General features: G+C 49.2%; 1 protein-coding gene across 3 annotated transcripts in view; it reads right to left on the reverse strand.

Moving 5' to 3' along the window:
- Positions 1-21,734, reverse strand: part of GRIK4 (glutamate ionotropic receptor kainate type subunit 4) — a 223,750-nt gene that overhangs the window by 25,446 nt on the left and 176,570 nt on the right. For all 3 annotated transcript variants that reach the window (XM_052786486.1, XM_052786484.1, XM_052786485.1), the window contains exons 9-12: positions 15,099-15,251; positions 13,732-13,836; positions 5,028-5,135; positions 3,787-3,990 (exon numbers count right to left, since the gene is read on the reverse strand). In XM_052786486.1, coding sequence (XP_052642446.1) covers positions 3,787-3,990; positions 5,028-5,135; positions 13,732-13,836; positions 15,099-15,251 — 570 coding nt within the window. The remainder of the gene's footprint in view (positions 1-3,786; positions 3,991-5,027; positions 5,136-13,731; positions 13,837-15,098; positions 15,252-21,734) is intronic.

Below are 21,734 nucleotides of genomic sequence, written 5' to 3' on the forward strand. Positions count from 1 at the left end.
CATCACCAAACGTGATATGTTATTTAAACAATGCTGAAGGAAGCCTGGGCAGCTGATTCAGGCTGCACAAAACACACAGCCAGTCTGCACAAAGTGTGCTCCTGCTGGGGCTGCTTTGTCCTTCCCGTCCCCTGCACCCTGCCGCAGGTGAGTGGGACAGGTCCTCGGCAGAGGGGACAGTCACCTAGTGCATCAGACAGGGTCCTGATCCCGGGTGTATCAGAGGGAGGTTTCTGGGAGGTCTTTTAGCAAAACTACAGCATCAGATTCCTGCCAACAAAGCTTCCTGGCAAAACCAAACCACACCATCTCCTCTTAGCTCAGCAATATTCTCCAGGGACATTCCTGAGATGGGTAAAATCAGAAACTGTTGCTGAGGGATCTCTCAGACACAAGCCCATCTCCTCAGGGAGGAGCAAGGGAGCCGAGTGCCAACGGCTTGCTGTGAGCCAATGTACAGGCACTGAGCACAGCCACCAGGGCACCACGCTACCAAGACAGCAAATGCAGGCGTGGCGGAACAAGGAGAAGGCTATCTCGTTGCCATGAAAATACATTCATTGGCTTGTATCAGACTAGCAAATTCATTTCAGCTTGAGGATGAGCTGGAGAGAGAGAGAAAGGGAAGACCAGACAACCATCAGGGACTCTGAGCCAGAGACTGTACTGCAGCGGCAAGGAGCAAGACGTAATTCTTCCAGCCCTATTGTCCCCTAAGGCTTTGATGCCAAAGAATAGGAGATGGGAAGATTTGCTGTTCCCCCTTGTTTGCTTGTTATGGATAGCACGCGTGTACGGTGTCAGCCGAACTGCTGGAGCCTGCAGTCGTCTGCGTGAGAGCCAGCAAGGCTAACGGGGGAAATCTGCCCCGGCCGTAGAGCGGCTTTACTCCCCTGCTCACTCAAGGAATGAGCAGGGTGTTCAGCCTCCCTGCCCTGCATGCACAGAGGGACCAATTATCTCAGCGTTTTCTGAGTTTGTGACATCTTTCACTGAAGAATGGGCTCGAGTCCTTCCGAGTGATTTCTCCCAAGCCAAATCTCCACTGGCTGATCACAAAGTGTACAGGTTTCCTGATCTGATGACAAGTCAGATTGCTGACCTAGACACAGGAGTCTCTACAGCTCTTCCACTAATCCCCAAGCCATCCCAGTCCCCCTCTTCCTCAGCTCCTAATTATTTTTGTGAGCAGGTCGATAAGATATGTACTGGTGAATTTGGGTCAACAACAAATTTATGTTTATATTGCATCCTTCTCAATCATATCATAGTGCACAATTAGCTGTAATAGAATTTTCAACACTTAAGAATAAATCAATAGCTAGTTAATTTAGAAGCAATAAAATGAAACACTTTTCCCATATAGCCTATAGTTGCTCTGAGGATATTCAGGGCCACAGGGGGATTACAAAAAAAAACAAAAAAAAAAAAACAGGAAAGGTATTGCATGGAGCTGGATAATTTTCTGACCTTCTTGCCCTGCACACTAAGTGCATGTGAGTCAAACCTTACTTTCTAACAGCTGATCAGGGTCAAGGAAGGATCACTTTCCTGCAATAATACAGCACTGCACAGAGAGACACGTGCAGAGCTTTTCTTTTGTGTAGGATTTGGGAAGTTTTGACCCCTGTGATAGGTTTGTGTCCCAACTGATGCCCTCTCTGTGCTAAAGGCTGTATGGAGAAAGGTGCCCAAGGGATAAATCCAGAGAAAGGAATGTGCGCACCCAACATAGGATCTGCTGGCTCTTCTGCTTCAAGTGGTCCTGAAGTGGGATAGGGAATGAACAAGGGGCTGGAACCGAGGACAAACCCCCTTGGGCGGTGACATGATCTCAGAAAGCAACGTCCCAAGCAGCCCTGAATAAACACATCAGCATGCACACGGGCAGCTCTGCCCTAGCTGACCTGATCCAAAGTGCCAGTCCCTGGGACTGATCAAAAACTCGCTGAAGCCATTATAACGACTCTAAAGGCCCTAGGAAGAACAAAGCAGAGAAAGCTTTTTCTTTTCTCCAATTTTTGATTCAGCCTCACACAGGCTTTGCCAGCTCTGCCCTGCTGAAGCAGAAGTAAAAATCCTCCCAAATAAGGCTCGAGCTGCAGAAGAAACAATTGGTTTCCATGTGAAGATGAAGTTAAAACACTTACCACTAAAGAAAAACAACCCTCTAGAAGCTCCCATTTAATGGAGAGGCACTGCCAAGGTTAGTAGGCCAAAAACTTGATGGCTGTTCCCTTCCTTTGTTTGCATAGATCACACTCTGCGCCTTCCTTCTTGCCTCCCAAAAGAAATGTTGCAGAACTGTAATTGTGTGTGTGTGTATATATATACACAGAGAAAGATATGTATAAAAACCATGCCAATAGCCCAGAGCATTTGCAAACAACGGTACAGAAGGCTCTTTAGAAGAAGCAGACGGAGGTGGGATCTCAGCTGGCATCGAGAGCTATCACTCTGCCGGGGAAGGGCGACCCAGGAGACAGGGTGCTAGTTCAGGAGGGACCTCCAGTCCGTACCGTGCCCTGTTCCTGACCCTCAGCAAGTCTTTTAGACCTAGAGTTGTCCCACCTGACTTCAGACACTCAGTTGAATCTCCTAAGGTAGGACGAGCGTCAGCCAGGTCCCCTTTGCCATCCGGGGAAGAAGCAGACAGACGCCGGTGGGCATCTTCTAGAGATGCTCACTCATATCCCGCAGCTGGGAGGAAAGCTGCAGCAGGAGCCCCAGACTCCTGCCTGGAGCCGCAGGGGAGGAATTCAGGCCCTCGTTCCTCCGTTCCTCCGCTTTGCAAGAGGATGTGCCACTATTGTGAAGATAATGATGGGGTGGCTCAGGGGCTCCTCTCACACAGTGGTGTGGATTATCATAAATACACCTCACTGTGGATTTGCCACCAGCTGAGAAACTGTCGCTGGGTTCTCACAGGCACTTCGGTAATAACAAGGCAGCGTAAAAATCGGTGAGTGAAGAAGTATTGGTTTAAATAACATCAATCTTAATGTTAGCTTTGGCTAAGCCTATTTTACTAAGGATCTCAGAGCATTTCGTGAACTGTATTTAAGCTTCAGGATCCCTGGGGAAGGACTACCTTTAGCTGCGGAGGAACACAAAGAGCAGGGAGGGAGGTACAGGCTGACTGAGCACACACGTACACAGAATTGTTGTCAAACGCAGCAAAAGCATTCAGCTTTCAGTCTAGCTGCTGTGCCGCAACACTGCAAAGCAGAGCTGTGAAAAGATCTCAGTCCACACGCTTCAAGCAAACAAGAAATGTTCTCCAAAAACAATACTCAAAGTTAAGGAGCTAAAATGAATCTGCCAAAACTTTTCTGGGTAGAAATGCAATTCTTACTTGTTTCCCTCCCAAACAGTGTGGTTTTGTAATTTTTCTTCAGCTTCTACCAACCCCTGCCAGAGCCTGCATATTTTCCTGTTTCAAGTTTTCATTAATTTTTCCACTGTGAAAAAAAATAATCCATTCTGTTTCGAGCTCTTACGCAGGGACCCCGGAGTCCAGGCCTCCCTTCCAACAAAGTGAGCACCCCTGAGAGCGCCTGGGGCCCTGGCTCCTGCTCTGACTACTTCACACGCCGTCACATCAACACAACAAATACATTTGCCATTTGAAGAACACGTTAAACAGAGATCCTCTGGTCAAAGTCTCACAAATGGACTAAAACCCCCATCCATCCTTATCATCCTGGAGCACTTAATAAAGCATCAGGGCTTTTCATTGCCAAGTCCCACTAGAGCACAGTTAAAAAGAGCAGCTAATTCACTTACCCGAGCAATCAGCTCCCCGACCATCCCTGTCCACGTGCCATTTGCCTCAGGGACTCCATACACACCATCGCCAACGAGGTGGATCTTATAGTTGAAACGCAGGATTTCTGCCAGCTCCTTCAGCATGTCCACGCAGAAGCCCTCGTAGCGGTCATTGCCTTCAAGCTCCTGATGGTTCCACTTCAGCATTAAGTAAGGGTTTTCCTGCATTGAAACTGGGCAGCTGTCATTCCCATCTTAGCCGAGGCGTCCCACCAGCACGGTGCTGAGCACAGGGCAGAGAGGGCAGTGGGCTCCCTGGTAGCACCGGGATGGCAGAGGCTCATGTAAGGGGCACCCAGGCCAACTTCCCATCCCGATATATCCCCCTCGACCAGGGTGTAAGAGATACAAAAAGCTGGTTTAATCACTTGGGAACCCAGGTGGTGTAAAGCTAACAGAGCTGTTTCTACGCTGGTATTCATTGGTCCCTGCTGTGTCAGGGATGTGCTGGAGGTGCAGCAGAGTTATCCCAGTTTAGGATATGAAGCAGATCTAAGGGATCAGGCTTTGGGGGCTGTTTCCAACTGGCATATGCCAGAGCATCCCAGTGACTGCTCCGAGTTATGGCAGGACATACAGATCCCAGCCTCTCTTGGCATATAGCCACTTCTTCAGTTTGTGCCCCTTTTCAACAAACTTTGTGGGACATGAAGAAATAGTGCCCAGAGTTCTTCAGAATTTTGAGTGTCTTTAAGGAATGAGCAGAGGTACTGGAAAAAATCACAGGACAGGCAGAACATGGAAGGGGAATTTGTTGAATAAGGACAGTGATGCCTGTAGATGTGAAGTCTTGGTTCATAAAAGTTGTACCCATCTTGGCCAATTTCAGTAATTTTATGGGTAGAAGGGACAACTGTCCCCTCCAACTTAGCAGCTGTATGCAAAACAGGAACATCATTCAGAGATAAATGTAAAATGGCAACTTAGCCCCATCCCAGCCCTCTCCCCAGCTGCTTCTGAACTCATCAAATATAATTTCCATATGAAACATCAACTTGAGTTTAATTACACTGTCATGGATTGTCCTCAGTGCTGTAATTAGAGATTTGATCGTCTGTTCTTTATGAAATCAGTGTGCAATGCTGCATGCTGGGGGCTGAGGGGGGTAGGAAGAAGGAATAATATTCTAGCTGATTGACACCCCTAAGCATTGGGCTGGCAAAGAGCTAATGGGAACTGCAGGTGACCCCCTCACTTACCAGGATGGTGGTGACAATGAGTGTGGTGTTGAACAGACTGTCTGATATGTTGGAGGAGAAGATCCTGTTGTCCATGCTGAGTCCTTCAGAAACGTGCCAGTGGCCGATCTGGAGAGATAAACAGCACAATAAGGGAATTTACAGGGCAAATTACTGTACACACCTGCCATATGGCTCCGGTGACTGACAACCATCAAGCTGGCCCTGTAAGAGGTGTTTATGAATGCTCCATTACCTTTAAAATGCACCCCCACAATGGGCCGGCAGAGAGATTAACCCACTGGTGCACGGTGCTGGCACACCCCCACTTGCGCGACAACGCCAAAAACCTGACCCTGCTTATGGCAGGCGCTGCCTTCCCACGTGTCCCCCCCGCAGCTGCGGTAAAGCGGTCCACCAGGAGAAAGCCGTGTGGCCAAGCAGCCTTCTGCAGCGTCCCCAGATGCCACCAAGATGGGTTCATCTTACCCAGCAGTCCCCACGCAGCCAAACCTGCAAGCTCGTCCCTCCCAGCGCGGTGCGGCTTGGAGCCTCTGCCATCCCTTACACTAAGGCATGGCAGCTAGGTCATGGCCGCAGGATGAAGACCTGGTCAGTGCTGTCAACCTGGTGCATTTTGGCTGATGCCTTCACCTCCTCAGTTCTCTGGAGGTCAACTCCTAAGGGGGACAAGGCACAGAGGCACTTCACGGGAGGCTGCCAGAAAGGCAACTCTATAGCCAGGGTTTGGCTCAGCTGCACGATCCTGCAGTGAGACCCAACCACCAGCACGCGCTGCAGGGTCAGTGCTACACCCAGGTTTGACGACACTGAGCTCTTCACACAGGCACTGTGTGTTACAGACACAGCTCAGAAAAACTTCAGGAAGTGCTGAAGTCTCATGATTTCATAGTGAAAGCCCAGAAACGGGGAGACAGGGTTCCTGCCTCCAACTCCAGTCCTGCCTTACGCTGTCTCTGTAACTTCGAACAAAGGTTTCACCTGCCTGAAAGCAAGCAAAACCTCCTGCTGTCCTCCTGTGAGCATCACTGTCGTTAGTTAAAGGCTGGTATAGGCACTGTGAGTTCCTTGGAGGAAAACGCCACCTCACAGGGACCATCACAGCATTGCAGCTTCCACTGCAATCCCAGAGCAGCAGTGCCGACGTGGGGCAGACGTCTTCCAGCCCTGACCAGCAGCTCCACCTTGGTGGCAGGTGGTGAAATGAAGCCACGTTCTCAGCAGTGCTGCACCGTGCCTTATCTCCTCTATCATCTATAATGGATGACAACTACTGTACTATGATTAAGCACCACCAAACCCTTTGATTCAGGCTCATCACACCCAACAGCTCCATGGAGAGCCTAATTCGCCCATCCAAGCATCAGTGTCACTGCAGCAAACCTAATTGCCACTACCCATGGCGGGGACCAGTCCCCCAGCGCTTGGGAGGACTTCGTGACTCAGCTGTGATGCAACGCAACCAGCCGCTGCCATCAGCCAGGGGGAGGAATATTCAACAAACCTAATTTTAACTTCAAGAGCCTAATCTCCCTCCCTCAGAGCTCTGGGCAGGGAGATCAGCACCTCCAGCAGCTCGTTCAGAGTATGCAAATTAGGCTCTCACTCTCTTATGCTCCCTAAAAGAGCCTCTGTTTTTTCTCACGGATAGACCGGTGGCTGACGAAGGCCAGCTCCCTCTGAGACCCCTTCTCTCTCCTTTTTCTCCTGCAAAGCCTCTCTGCACCCACCAGGTCCCACCCAGCCCTCTGCACGCTGGATTGCTGGCCGCAGCCTAAGTCCCCTGACGCCACCGAATTGAGCTGCTGCAGCCCTAAGAGGTAGAGAGTGACCCCAACTTGCAGGGGTGTCTTCACGGCTCCTCCGTAGCCATGGTGCCAGAGCAAATCCATTCCCGGTTCCCTCGCGCTGACACAAGCTGTCTTGGGCACTGTCGGTCCAAGGCAGGTTATCCTTTCACTGTGCCACGGTTGTCAGGGTGGTAGGAACAAATCGATTTCTCTTCCGTCAAAGAGTAATCTTATTATGTTCAAAGACGTGGGTGTAAGGCGACGCAGAGCTACGGGCCAGGCGGGTGCACCGCCTTGGAAATGAATGGGAGGCACGCCGATTTACACCGCCCCAGGATTGACTCCATGCACTCAGTCACTTTTCCTGGCAGTGCTTTGCCTCTGGCATGACTGATGGCTCGAGGACTTCAAAGTCACTTCCCAGCTCGTGCACCTGAGCCAAACACAACCTGAAACTGCTACGCTGTCGGCAAACTGAATCGCTCTGGACATTGAAAAAAGGGCCAAGTCCTTTCTTCTCCTGGCTGTCGGTGCAAATCCGGCCCAAGCGACTGACAAGACATTACAAAAGTGGCTGTCTGCGAGGAGTCCCAAATCCAGCCTCCTCATCTCTAGGCACAAGGAGCAGTGGGAAGTGCAAACAGGACAGCTTGCACTCGGTGGCTCTGCAGAAGGAAAGCAGGCAGGGAAAGCAAAGGACAGTCACGTGAATGTCTGCTCTCCTCCCCAGCTGGAGTCGAGGCACTGGGATGCAGCAGTGCAGGCAGAGCCAGCTGAGTCCCCGGGGGGGGCTTGTTTACTCTGCGGATAGCAGAACACACATTATTCCTCCAAGATGTCAGCCCAGCCCCTTCGCCAACATTAATAATGCTCTGCTAAAAGCACCTGTCATGGTAAGGACCTCTGAATGTGTTGGAAGCATTAACTCTCGGAGGCTCCCTACAAACAGGAGAGGTACTGGGGGCTTATTAGCCTCATCTGACAGATGGAGAGATGGAGGCACAGTGACAGTGTGTCGGAGCAGGCTAGGAGCAGATCGTGGGCATCCCGTTCTCTCGACAGCTTGTTGTGACTTAACTAGCATCAAGCTCGTAGCATCACGGTGACACTGTAGTGCAGGACTCATCTCTGGGAACAGTCCCAAACTGGGAGATTTCCCATGTACTTCATAGACAGAGAGTCCTTGAAGCACAGCTTTAACTGGCCTGCGCGGGGTCTACATTGGTGCAACAGGATGGATTTATCCCGGCTCTATTCCCCAACTCTGCACAAAGGTGCTTGCCTTTTCCTGTGATTGCTGAACAACAGACCCTCTGCAGCAATTGCCTCTCTGAGCGAGTGATCAGTCATAAACATTGCCTAATTTTTTTTCTCCGAGATTTCACAACCAGAGATTACTGACAGATTAACTTTAATTTTAACAGCCCTCACTGTTCTCAAATTTGTCCCTCCCCTGCTGGCATACTGAGACTAATTGACTGCCGCCTCCTCTGACAGCGCAGTGGGTTTGACCTTGCTTTTAACACAGCACCAGAGCCAAACACTCCCATGTGCTGGGGTACTTCCACCCCATCCTGGCTTGTTCCAGCTCATCACTGTCCCCCTCGCAGTATGATAAAGCCACTAATTGACTCCTCACATTGCTCGCTGTTTCCGAAGTGTAATGTGTCAGAGGATGTCTGGGATCGTCAGATCTCTCCCTCTCTTGCAAGATGGATGTCAAGGTGATTTTAATCATCGCTATCTATGTATAAAGAGCCTCTGAAAAACAGAAAACACATTCATCTGCAAAATGTGTTAGAAAACAATCAAATGCTCTACACAGACATGGATAAGATGATCCTGTTGTTAAGGCTCTGGACTAGGACTTAAGAGTTTTTAGGACTTGGGATTTTTTAGTAGTGGATATGATTGGTCTGTATAAATACACCAGGTGGAGGAGGTCCATAGCAAAGAGGTAGAACAGGTTTTGAAGCTAAAATAATAGTGTTGGCACAAAAATAAGTAGATATAAACCAGCCAGAAATAAACAGGCTGAAAATTAGAAAAGGGCTCCTAATGATCAGAGGAGCTGAAGTGACGGCATACCTTTCCAGAAGAGCAGCGAGGACAACACAACCACCTGGTTGCAAGCTGGAGCTCGATAACTTTGTGAGAGGGATTATACAACCCAGTGACAGGTGACAGCCCATGGCCTGGGTAGAGAAAGTTCCCTCCATGTCCTCAGGCTGTGTGGTCCCACTGCAGACCCCCGCAGCATCATCTCTGCACCTCCCAGTGCCTCCCTGCACGCAGCCCTCTGCCTCTGCCGTAAGGAGAGCCAGCCCTGCTCTGCCCGTCCTGCCTGCAACGCCTGCAAGCGTCTCACGGCAGGAGGTCTGTCTTGTTATATGTCCTTGTTATAGGCAGGGAGCAAACACACAGTTTCAGTGCAAACCAGCCCAAAGAGCCTCGAGCCTGGAATAAGCAAGGGAGTGCCATTGCTTGTGACACTGCTCCGGCCCCACAGGCAGGCAAGGTCCCTCAAATTAGCTGCTCTGCAAAAGGCGTTATTCGGATCGGTGACACTTAAAGATTTCTCATCTCCGTAGAAAATCACCAGTGGCTAAGGCAATGCAAGTGGGGCATTCCTGGCTTGCTCCTTCAATCCTTCAGCTCCTCTGCTCAGACGCAGCCACGTCAACAATGCCTGGGCTTTGAATCATAGAATCATAGAAACATAGAATCATTTCGGTTGGAAAAGACCTTCAAGATCATCGAGTCCAACCATTAACCATGCCCCCTAAACCATGCCCTGGAGTACCCTGTCCACTCGCTTTTTGAATACGTCCAGGGATGGTGACTCAACCACTTCCCTGGGCAGCCCATTCCAATGTTTGACAACCCTCTCAGTAAAAAAATTTTTCCTAATATCTAACCTAAATCTCCCTTGCCTCAACTTGAGGCCATTTCCTTGTGGTGCAAGATGACAAAATACCACTAATGATTTTAATGAAGTCTTCTGCTCAGTGCCCCGCAGGCCTGAATGGCAGCTGGTCGCAGGGAGAGATGACATAGCAGGACCTCTCCATAAGCTTCAGAGGCATCACAGGTACTTACTACCCCCTCTCCCCAGCTAAAAATTAAGGTAAAGCCAGCCCTGCATACAGGTGTCTTAAAACAGGCAGGGGACCACCACTGCAACAAACCCCGATACCTTCTGGGCTCTGATTAACAAGCACTGTCCTACAGCTTGCATTCGTCACCTCCCCTTCCTCTGTGTCCCCAGGAAAAGGAAGGGGTACAAAATGCTATCATCTCTCATCAAGCCTGCATTTGGACAGCCTTGTCGGCACTAGCAGGAAAGATGCTGTGCCAGGAGGAAACACAATTCAGTAGGTATTTGGTACATGGTGCCTTCACTGGCCCAAAGGGGAGGGAATTCGGAGGTGCCTGGAGGGGAAAAGGGAATAAAAAAAAACAAATTAAGGAAAGCCCCCAGAGGACACTGCACAGGTCTGCCCCATCCCTGGCACTCTTGAAGGACATTACTGCAAGACTGATGCCAGCAAGGCAAGCAGGCAAAAACTTCCTCCACAGAAGTTAGCATGGGACACAGTGAGCACCAACTATTAAATCTTGTACAATCATGAGGCACGCACACAACCCACCCCTGAGGCCACGCAGCAACCCCCGCGATCCCCTTCCTCCCCAGACGTCCCCTTCAGACAACATGATTGGCACCTGGCATAGCCCAGGCAGGACCTGATGGTGGCACGCACCGAGTTGGCTGGGTCCTGGGGGGCAAAAGGCATTCAGCCCTTGGCAGGATCTGTCCCTGAACTCTTGCTGAGGTTAACAGCTAAAGAGGAACAAATCCCATTGAGACTGATTAGCCGCTTCTAAGTTAAAAAGGTTTGATGTGGCGGGGATTGCGGAGGGTCTCAGAGCTATCAGCTGGTAACTCATCTGTATCTCATCAACATACCAATTAGACACCCCCGTCACTTCCACTGCTCTGTCTCAGGACGCCAGCACAGCCTTTAACTAAACAGCCACTAATCGGCTGGACCTAGGACCGGGCAAGAGCAAGGGGTCGCAGGCAGAGCTGGGGACAACGTGCCCATGGTGGGGCTCCAGCCTCGACAGCAGCTTCCCCTGCCTCTCCTCTGCACACTTGCCTTCCCTGGGGCCATATAAATCACAGCCCCTCTTCACTCCCTTCTCCTGTTAAGCTGCCAAACCTTAGCTCTTGGTTTACTGCAAATCGCTACACTGAAACTGGAGGGGTATGCTGCAATGCTTTTTAAAGGGGCAAAGAATGGGAAAAAATAAAAAGATGACATTTACAAACTCAGTCCTTGTCAGATATAGGGATCACCAACACATTAATGAGTCTGTGCTTTATCGCGCTTCCTATGAACAGAGAGCAGCTCTCATATGGCTAGGGAAAAATTTCCACTAGTTAAGCTAAATTAGGAAAAGACACGTTTGGTACGTTACATAAATGTATTAAAAATTGGATGTTAAAAAGCCCTGTCTCTCCTTGCCCAAAAGCAACAGCAAGTTAGAAATTCTAAGTGTCTCTAATTTGTTTGCTGGCTGGATCAGCTTCAAAATTTGGTGAATCCTCTATCAAAGCTGATGAGCTGGAAGTCCCTGTGGCTTCGATAGATGGAAGGAGAGAGAGGGGAGAGAGAAAGAGAGAGACGGAAAGAGAGAAAAGGGCAGAGAGCATGAGCTCGATTAAAACTAAGGAGGGAATGGAAGTGTTTCAAACAAGAGCCTGTTAACATATATCAGTTAATATAACCCTTGGGAACAAGATTGTCTCCAGGATGTGAATGTCTGTTCCTTACCCCGTCCCCTCAAGGTGGGTTTAATTAAATGATTTCTAATGATTTATTTAGTCATTTTTATTACAAGAAGCTGAGCTGGCAAGAAGAAAACAACCGTCTATGGCACAGCAGAGTGGCCTTTGCCTTCCCTTTGCAGTGACCAAGATGGGCATGCAGGATCAGGCAGGACCCTGCCCAGGTTTCACAGCTCCGTCCGGGGATGCCCTTCCCAGCCAGGCATATCACGACAAACTCTTGCAGCCTGTGAGGGGCCCTAACACCCCTCCGGGCACTGCTATCAGTCAGGCAAGACCCCTGAGAGGGGGCTGCCTGAGAAGGGGAGAGCAGACAGCGGAAAGGCTGCTGCAGGCATATGGAGCAGTTTTATGAAGACTAACTCCTCTCTGGTGGGTTTCTGACAGAAGAGAGCTTGCAGCCACCACAGGATCTCAGCAGGTAGCTGCGCACACTGGGGGACTGCCCCGTCCTTCCAGCGCCTTGTTACTGCTACTGGAAGTGATTTATCACCACTGCGCTCTGATGGGAAATCTGAAAAGCTTGGTCCCGGCACAGCTTTCCTGGGCACCTCTGAAACATGAAGCTGCTTATTTACCGAGCTGTGGCAACAGGTCAAAAAATGTTTTCTCCTGTCAGCCCGGGTTTGTGGACAAGAGCTGAGACTTTTGTCTCAGGGCAGATTAAGCTGCAGTCAGAGCTCTCTGTGGAGCTCTGGGAGAAGCACTGCTCCAAGAGGACCTGTGTTTTTAATGTGAACTCCCTGCCACATTTAAACACGTCAGAAACATAGCTGTCATAGTGAGGTTTACAGCATTTGCTTCCTCTGCTCCAGCTGAATGCACGCTCTTATTAATGCAGATGGGCTTGGATCTGTCACTTTTGCTCAGAATATGATGGGTTTGGGACATGATTAAAAGGGCATTGGTGCTATGAGAGATCTTACCATGGGGAAAATGCCATCCTGATCCCCCGCTCACTCATCTAAAGGCAGCATCAAAGCTGAGCTGTCACTTGACAGGTAAGAACTGGCAGGCAACATCCTTGCCAAGGCTAAAATTCACTGCTGCCAGACCAGGAGAGATTTCCTAATGCCAAAATGCTCTGTTGGTGTAGGGTAAGATACAATAGCTTTTGTTCTCTGCCAGCACCTAGGAGAAGTGGCAATCTCCAAGAAAAGGGCAGGTGTGGATCTGTCAGCAGGGAAATAAGACAGATAAAACCCTTTTTCCGGGACTTGCATTTTTTTCCTGAATGAGGTTTGGATTTACCAGTAAAACCCTAATTCCTTGGGCTTGTGTCACGTAATCTCATCAGTTTGATATCTGCGGCCCCACACAGTTATCCTTAACCTTAGCTGAAGCCAGAAAATATCCCTTGGACAGAAAGAGGGTAACAAGCAGAAAAAGGACCAACACTGTGAGGAATCTACAAGCACTGAGACAAAAAGCAAATGAGAGTCTGAGATAAGCAAAACCGTTACAAAGGAACATGCACCATAAACTGAGAGGTAAATTGTCTTTCACTTCCTCCCACACACCACGCTGGGGAGAGATGGTGGGGAGCTCCTGACACAGGATTGCCCCCTTCTATTTCTCTCCCAGAAGCAGTTGTCTGGAAAGGTTCACGGTACCCTTTTTTGCCCATTTCATGGGACAGACTCCCATTTTTCCCCGTCTAAATAATTATGAGTACACGTGTCTCCACAAGCTTAAGAACAAGTGCTGTAGCTGGCATACACTTTACGCCCTGAATTATCTCCTGCACAGGAGGGTTACTGTGGCAGGACAGGTACTGACTCTAACATCACCACCTCAGGGGCCTGATATATTAAGACAAATCTAAATTCTCTCGAGACACGTCCTTGATGAAGTGAAACATGGTGCGCTTGACAACCCAGGCCCAGCAAGAGCTACCACGACATCCACGCCATGCTGTCACTTGCTGAACGCCTCATCTTGGGAAGGGGGGGTGTCCGCAATCCCCTTCGGTCCCCGCAGCAGCAGCCTGAGCCAAGCCCTCACCAGGCTACGCACAGACCGTCCCCGGGCACCGTCCCGGGGGCAGCACGGCTGCTCTTACCTGCCGGAAGCCGCTGCGCGTGTGCTGCAGGATTTTCAGGGCGTAGTTGGATCGCTGGCCTTTGCTGTTGAATTCGATGTGGCCGGTGAGACCTTCCAATTCTACCTGTCCAAGAGAGAATGAGTTACAGCGCCCATCGAGGCGGCTCACCCCACCACCCGCAGCAGAGCCGGGGGCGGTGGCCACTCGCCCCACGCACTGGCCATCCACCCTCCCAGCAGGTACAGCAATGCAAGTCTTCGTGTCTCAATCCTAATTGCTTTCGGAGTCTGGCTAGGGTAGCAGAGAGACGTGGAGGGGAGCGGGAGAATCAGCAGCACAAGGTGCAGGGCTCCCCGAATTTCTTTGCTCCAGCTGCTTTGGAACAACCACCTCCGCAGCCCCTCGCCGCCTCCCTCCATCCCAAGGCTAACACCGCGCTGCTCTGCAGCAGGCACGAGCTCTTCACTCTGTCACACTGAATCGCTAGCGGGGGATTCCTCCAGAAACCATGATGTGCTGTTTCACAGCATCGGGCTGGCGTTTAACACAAGAGCATGTTGCAACGGAGCCAGGACGAGTGTCTAGCCTCACTGTGCAGATTAACCACTGCTCACTTGCTGCTGGAGCACCTCTTCAGTAACAAGGGCAAGCTACTGGGCCTCCTAGTAGCAGAGCCAAGGGAAGCTGAAAAGCTTTGTTGTCTCTGACTAAGGGTGAGATTTAAAGCAGGGTTCACATGCATCGACCAAAGTGGTACAAGGTTCAGTTTCAGCTGATCCTTCCTTTGGGGGAAAAAAAAGATCTCATGAAATTTCCTCATCTCATGACATTTCAGTTGCACCCCAAACAGACTCAGAAAACATGCTCCTTCTGCATGGTCAAGCTCAGCTCTCAGGAATCACATTGACAAACTCCAACTATTTCACAAGGCTGAAATTTCAGGGTCTGTTCTTGTGCCAGAACTAGGCTTGATTGGTTCCGGCAACCACACTTTTGGGTTCAAAGGAACCCAATCCCCTTCATAGGGAAACTCACAACTTGCCACTGAGCTCTAAGCAATTGTACTGCATGACCTTATAGCAACTCAAGTTCACTCAAAACAGAGCTCCAATCACTTAGAAACATTCATACTTTAAAAAAAATTCACTGAATTCCAGTTTATCTGCAGCAAAGCCTGAAAAACGGAGAGTTTCATGTCGCTCCAAGGCCAGTGACAAACCAGCCCTCAGATCTCCTCTCTTTTCATTCCCAGTGCTACCTTCAAACAGACCGACATTCTGTGCTTGAGAACTGTGCCAGCACCAGCTTGTACATACATGTCTTTTCCTTCCGGCAGCGACGAGCACTAGCTCCTAACACACCAGCAAACTTCAGTCCCTTCTCACCATTCTCAGGTAGTTCATTAGGCTCGTGCCATGCTGCCAGATCTGGGCAGACCCACAGGACAGGGGCTTCACACCAATCTCCTGGCTCCGGTTCAGCTCCTGCACAGCAGTCACCACGGCATACACAGCATCGAAAAGCAGGGCGGAAGAGAGCTGTGGGGAAAAGGAAGAAAAAAATTGAGGCAGGAAGACAAGAATCAAGCCTCCCACTGCACCTTCAGGACCTTGCAGCAAGCAGGAGAGTGCTCTATCCACAACCTCAGCAAAGGTCAGAAAGGAGCAAAATCCTCGGCCTCCTCCATGCAGACAACAAGCACTGCTTGCCTACCATTCTGCTCCAGCAACACCCTGCACCCCGTCTGCACCCATGCAAGGACAGGGAGACAAAAGCAATGGTATCCTTGAACTGCTGATGTGTTGGCATCACTGGGGCAAGCGTACCCATTGGCAGCCCCAGTCCCTCTCCCAGTCTGTTACATTTCTCCTTCTCTTCTTGCTTGCTTCCTTACCCTTTATGTCTCTTCTTGCTTGTTCCTCAGGGTTTCTGCCATCACTACGACCTTTCTATCTCTATTTGTCCCTGTCCCTTCCCACTATTTTCTACCTCAGTTTCCTAAAGTAACTAACCCTTTCTAATCAAGGTGTGGTTTTTTGGTGCTTTGGTAACCTCTGATCGATCTGCTGGCCAGGGGGAACACTCCTAAGAGCATCAGGTTTGTGAAGTTCTTAAAATAGGCAGCTGGGCAGAATAAAGATCCTGTGCCTACACCCAAAGAAGAAAAGATGACTGTGCTGCTTCAGCCTTCATTAGGCACCAGAGAGTCCTTCTTCGACCACTGCTTTGAAAGACAGATCCACAAGCAATGAGGTGTTGCTAGATCTGCTTCTCATGCAACTGAGTCCTGGCTTTCAGAGCCCGTAGAGACCATCTAGTGCCTTGCTGCAACCTCCATTTTCCTGCTGGCTGTTACCTGATCTGTAATGGCATTGCTGAAGGAACGTCAAGAATCACAGAGCTCGTCCCTTCTCCTTCCCATCTTTGCTTCATTTGCCTTTAATCAGATTTCTTTGTCCATCAAGCCTCGCAAACAGTGTTTTTCGCCCATGCACAACCGTTTCAATGTTTTTGATCTAGTTAATAATCAGCCATTTGCTCTCTCATGTTCACTGTTGTGACTAAGATTTCACTTTTAATTATTGTCACCTCCTGACTCTGCTGGAATTAAGCCGCTGCAGCTCATTACTATCAAGGCTACGTTTTCTTCGTGGCTATTTCCTCGTGGCTACTTCCAAGAGCATCCTCTTACCATCCCAGCTCCCAGCAACGGGTTCAATCTCTAGCCTGGGGCTCCTTTCCCCCACCTTACCCTGTTTGTGGCTTACAGCACTTGAGCGGTATCTGCATCCTCTATTCCTCCCAAAGCCTGATTAGGTTTATTCACTTCTGCCAGCAGCCCTGCAAGGACAATCTCACCCAGTTCAATCATCCCAACGAACCTCTGGCTTCAACTGCGTTACTAATTTGAACAGAGTGAACCAGACTTGACCCTGCCTGATCTTACTCAGATCAGTGGTAAGACCTCATTGACCACAATGGCCTGGGATTAGGCAGTCAACAAGCAGCACAAAACCTTAAAACGTACAAGCCGGCACGAGTTAAAAGGCATGATTCCAGCCTGATGCTAGCAAAACCCCAAACACCAGCTCTAATGCCACCAGTAACCTCTCACTTTTCCCGTCCTGGCACGGACTCACATTTGCTCTATCACATTCCTCCTGCACGTACCAGTGTAATCTGTTTTACGGAAATAGCATCTGGGGACTCTCCAGTGAGCACTGAGCAACTTGACTGGCATCCGTCAGTCTTGCATCTGACCTGTTTCCCATGCAACAGGCAGCACCTTTGGTCATATATATTGAGAGCTTTCTGCTAATAATAAGGATTGACTGGCTCCAGAGCTACAAAGTTTTATTACAGCTATTTTTCAGGAGGTAAACAGTAACACCAGAGGAGCTGAGCAGCCTGAGGACACACAAAGAATTCGTGGCAGAGTGCAAAGAGAAACTGGGTATCCCGTTTCCTATCCTGCCTTAGCTATGAGATATCACAGGTCCCTTTGCAACAGCAGCAAGTCTCTCCTGCATTTCTTCCCTTCTGTTCAGGGGTACGTCTACTAAGGTTTTTTGTTTAGTATTCACATCTGACCTAAACATTCCCCTCCTGGGAAGCATTTTCCAGAGCTACTTAAAGGAGCTGATATATCCTTTTCCCTACCTTTCTTTTTTACCTTCAATACATGTTCTTTTTGTAATACGACCTCTCCAGCCTGTCCTCAGCCCCTGTTCCATGAAGCTCTTTAGCATATACTTAATTTTAACTATGGACTGAGTCCCATTCAGGATACAGGATACCATACACAACTAGCAATTGCTTTCTCGAATCAGGAACCATATTAATACCAGTTGGCCAAATAAAACTGTTATGAGAGAAACGCAACCCCTGTGACCCCAAAGTTTCACCATCTCATACCAAATCAGAATATTAGACCAGCATTTTTAATTGTCTCCTGCTGGGTTTTCATTTCCATTTTCCCTGAGCAATTAATGATCTCTTATTAGCTGGTGAGCAAGAGACTCGTAGATCTCAGTGAAGCATTTGACATTATTGATTGGAATATTTCACTCCTTAGCCTCGAACAATTTGTTAGGATTTCTGGCAGCCCCCTTATGATTTCAAGAAATTTAGGGATTGGGGAGGGGGTTGTGATACACAGGATTAAGTCCTCCTGGTAGGGAATGGGAATCTCTCCCATGCCCTCAACATACCTCTTTCCTTTTTTAAAGAAAAATCACAGCTTTCCTCAGAAGAACCACACTTCCATTCCTGATGCTGCTTATCATTTATGCCAGCCATTCCATGCCCCACCGGGCTCAAAACCAGGCTCCTATTCCAGCCTCTCCGTTTTATGGGTCCTGGAGCATGGCACCTGGATGCATGGGAGCCTGGCAACACAGCAACATGCAAGTAAACAGACCTGTGCACCTCCTTTTAAATACCTGCCTTGATTGCCCCTTCAATATCTCTTGAATAGCCACCAGGACTCAGACCTAGGGAGGTTCGTGGCCTTCACTCTATTCCCTCCTCTGGTACCAAGATCCTCTAAGGCACTCCATACCTTCCCATGGCTGCTGGTGTGGGATCATCCTGCTCCACTGCTATCTGCAACCCCACCAGCAGCACTACCCCTCTCCTGTTTGTCTCTCATCTCAACCCAATGCAGCATTTGCTCTGTTGCCTTGCACCACCTACCTAATGACCATCTCCCTCTGCCACTATTCATTTGGTAACTCATATAAAATGAATCATATTCAACACCGCAAGCTAATTTGGGATGCAGGCTGTGTGGAGGAAACCGTTCACAATTACATAGCATTGGAGTGCAGCAGCTCGTCTGGGTTCTTTGGTCTCTCTGGCTTTCATAGGTAGGCAAGTGTCTTCTCACAAGGGCAACTGGGGTTAACAAGGTTAACACAAGCTCACTGTTGCCAGCTATCTCCTGCAGCCCAGAAAGTTAAGATGAGGAGTGGGTCATTTAGCACATCCACTCCACTTCCCTGCAGGCTCACGTAAGTTAGTGGTGCAGTAAATGAAGCTGCTTGACTTCGCACTGGAACAGATGCGGAGCAGCCAGATGCCTTGGGGCCACAACCTTCAGCAGAGGAGTGGAGAGAGAGCTGGAGGCAGCACCTTTTTAACTTCCCCTAGGCAGATTCAGCAAGGGGGATCTGTCACTGCTCTCGTGTACATCGCCTCAACTTTCTTCACGTTGCCTATAAAATCTCTCACTACTTTTATGTTCTCATTTTAAACCACAGCTTTGTCACTCTGTCACAAAAAGCCAATTTGCTTGTTAACAAATTGATTTTCTTCCTTGCATGCATTGTCTGATTTGTGCAGATCCCTGTTGTTTTTGTACTGTCTCTGCAATATAAGAGCTCTGCGACAGGCTGCACTTGAAAGACTTGGTAAGCTCAGCAGTGGTCCTCCACTCCCAGGTTCAGGGAGGACTTCCCTCTTTCCCTAAAGCCTAATTCTTGACAGTGAAGGTTGCTAATAAAAATTGCCACTTGATGGATGCCTCATCAGAGCAAGGGTCCCGAAAAGGGAGCAGATGGCAGGCTGGGCAGACGGGCTCGCTGCTCCATTCCCCTCGGCATGCTAGTCAGCTGCACAAGGAGAGGCTGTACCCGAGAACTAAGGAGGTATTGCAGGGTACAACTGTGACACAACGCCCTGGGAACAACTCACCAACTAGAAAGAGTCAAGAAACAGATCTCCAGCCCTTGCGCACATCAGCTGGCAGGACGGTTCCCACCAGTGCCTTTAAGACAACTAATGCTGTCAGATGCCCTGCACCTTGGGAGAAGGGATGGTGCCTGAGCTCTACCCTGGTACACTACAGCTCCTTGCTGGTTGCAGCACACCTTCCTCCCAACACCAGATCTGCCTCTCTAGAAACTAACAGCAGGTTAAGCAGAGCTGAGTGGAACATCCCACTTTATTTTTTATTTATGGAAATCTCCCACATAAAGGCTGTGTTTAAAGGTAAACTGATATCCAGGGAAATATGAACAGGTTTGGCTAGTCTGGGTTTTGCCATGTGTTTTTTTAAAATTTTCCTCCTAAAACATTATCATCTGTATCTTTGCCCCCAAACATAACACAGAGAATTAAAACCATTAAAATCCTGTGAAATAGACTTTACAATCTGGATTTTATTCAATGACATAAACACTTAATTACAAACATCTGTTTTAGCCTAAATTCTAATTACCTAATCTAGCCATCTGTAATTTGAATGATTTTCTCTGATTTCCTTTCTTTGCAATGTGATTAATGAGAATGGCATTAGAGCAAGCAGCTCCCTCCTTCTTCCTCAGATGCTTTCTCAGCTCTAGCAAGAAAGCCCTGGGATTTTGCAGCTCGCAGGAAACCTCCCTCCTGTCACTTCCAGCTGTTGAGCTTCCTTTTCTCTTTTTAGTATGAGCTACCCCACGAGATATCTGCTTCCCAGGACTAAAAGGGGAAGTTCTGACACAGAGACATGCTCTCTGGGAGCTGAGACCTGCCAGATTTCCAACGGCAGAGGCAATGCATGGCAAAATGGTGCTGGATTTGCTTTGCAGACACAGGAGAGGAAACACGTGCCCTGCCTGGGAATATTTCACTTCACCTCTGCTCTGTATCTTCACCACCCGAGGCAAGGCCCTTTTCTCATCACCAGGGACATGGCATATTGGCAATGGGAACCTTGCTATGAACGTAGAGCGAACCTTCACATTATCAGAAAGAAATCACCTTTTGGTTAAGACTCTACACTAGGATTTGGGAGAACTGAACCCATTTTCTAATTGTGCTGTAGATTCCCTAACTCTGATATAACGGGAAAAGTCACTTCCCTTCCGTGCCTCAATTTCCCATTTGTACACCAAGAATAACACTCCCTCCCAAGCAGCTGAGCACCGGCCAGCACAAGGGGAGCTACCCTACCCAGCACAGCCCAGAGCAGCCAGACAGCAGGTTCTTGGGAAGCCACTGCAGCCCCCGAGCAGGTCCCCTAATGACAGCAGGGCTGGAACCCTTTAGGTCAGGGCGATCCAGCGTGGCCGAGCCCCCTCCCTCGAGACACGTCTTCCCTGGCCTGGGAGGAAGCCTGCTGTATGGCTGATGATGTTTTATGAATGAATGAAGGGAGCATCCAGCTGACTTAATATTACACTGATGGGTGATTTAGGCTCAGGCTGACAAACCGAACAGTTCCATTTCAGCTCTGAACTCCTTCAAAAAAAACAAACCAAAACCCAAAAAACCCAAGCTGCAATGGGGCATGCTCTTGCACCCTTCCACCTACAGGTTTTGCTGGTTGTTCAAGACAACACAGGGTAAGAAGCCACAGTGAGGTCAGTTATTTCCCCATCACACCTGCTACACTCCTGTTCCTACTGTCTTCTGTTTGTACTATTAGAAGGAAATTTATTTTTAATGCCTCTGAACAGTCCCTGCAACCGTCATCCAAATAGGAAGCTTCCTGGTAGCAAACCTATAGAGATTTAGCAGGGCATACAGCAACCTCACTGCAGCTGCCTCTGTGTGGGAGGGCTGGAAGGAGGGAGAGCAGGATGGTCCCAGGCACGTATTAACCATGGCCTGAGCTCCATGTCAAGCCAATAGGATGTGGACACAAAGGGCAGAAAGCTCCTTATTTCGCCTGTTTAATATCACTTTGTAGTGATAATAAGGAGGTTTTCAGCAGCACACAGCTGCCTCAGCTTGTCAAGGGGACCCTGAGTTCGTTAAAAACAACGCAAAGGGTTCCACTGATGGCATTTTCTCTCTCTCCTCTCCCCCAGCTCCAGCCACAGCCCCCTGCAATCCCCGATTTGGCAAGTCTGCTTTGCAAACCTTCCCAGTTATGAAGAGTCCCTAGGGAAGATTTCGGTGCTGCTCCGCACACTCATCAGGGAGATGTTAGAACACACAATGTAACACAGCCCCTTGGCGTCTGCCTAAGCCCAGCCCTTTCCATGCTCTTTGCATCTAGACTCCCTCTTCCTCAAGTCGTTTTCCTAGAGGTA

Source organism: Harpia harpyja, chromosome 4 (genome assembly GCF_026419915.1).
Source record: "Harpia harpyja isolate bHarHar1 chromosome 4, bHarHar1 primary haplotype, whole genome shotgun sequence".
In the NCBI taxonomy this organism is placed as follows: Eukaryota; Metazoa; Chordata; class Aves; order Accipitriformes; family Accipitridae; genus Harpia; species Harpia harpyja.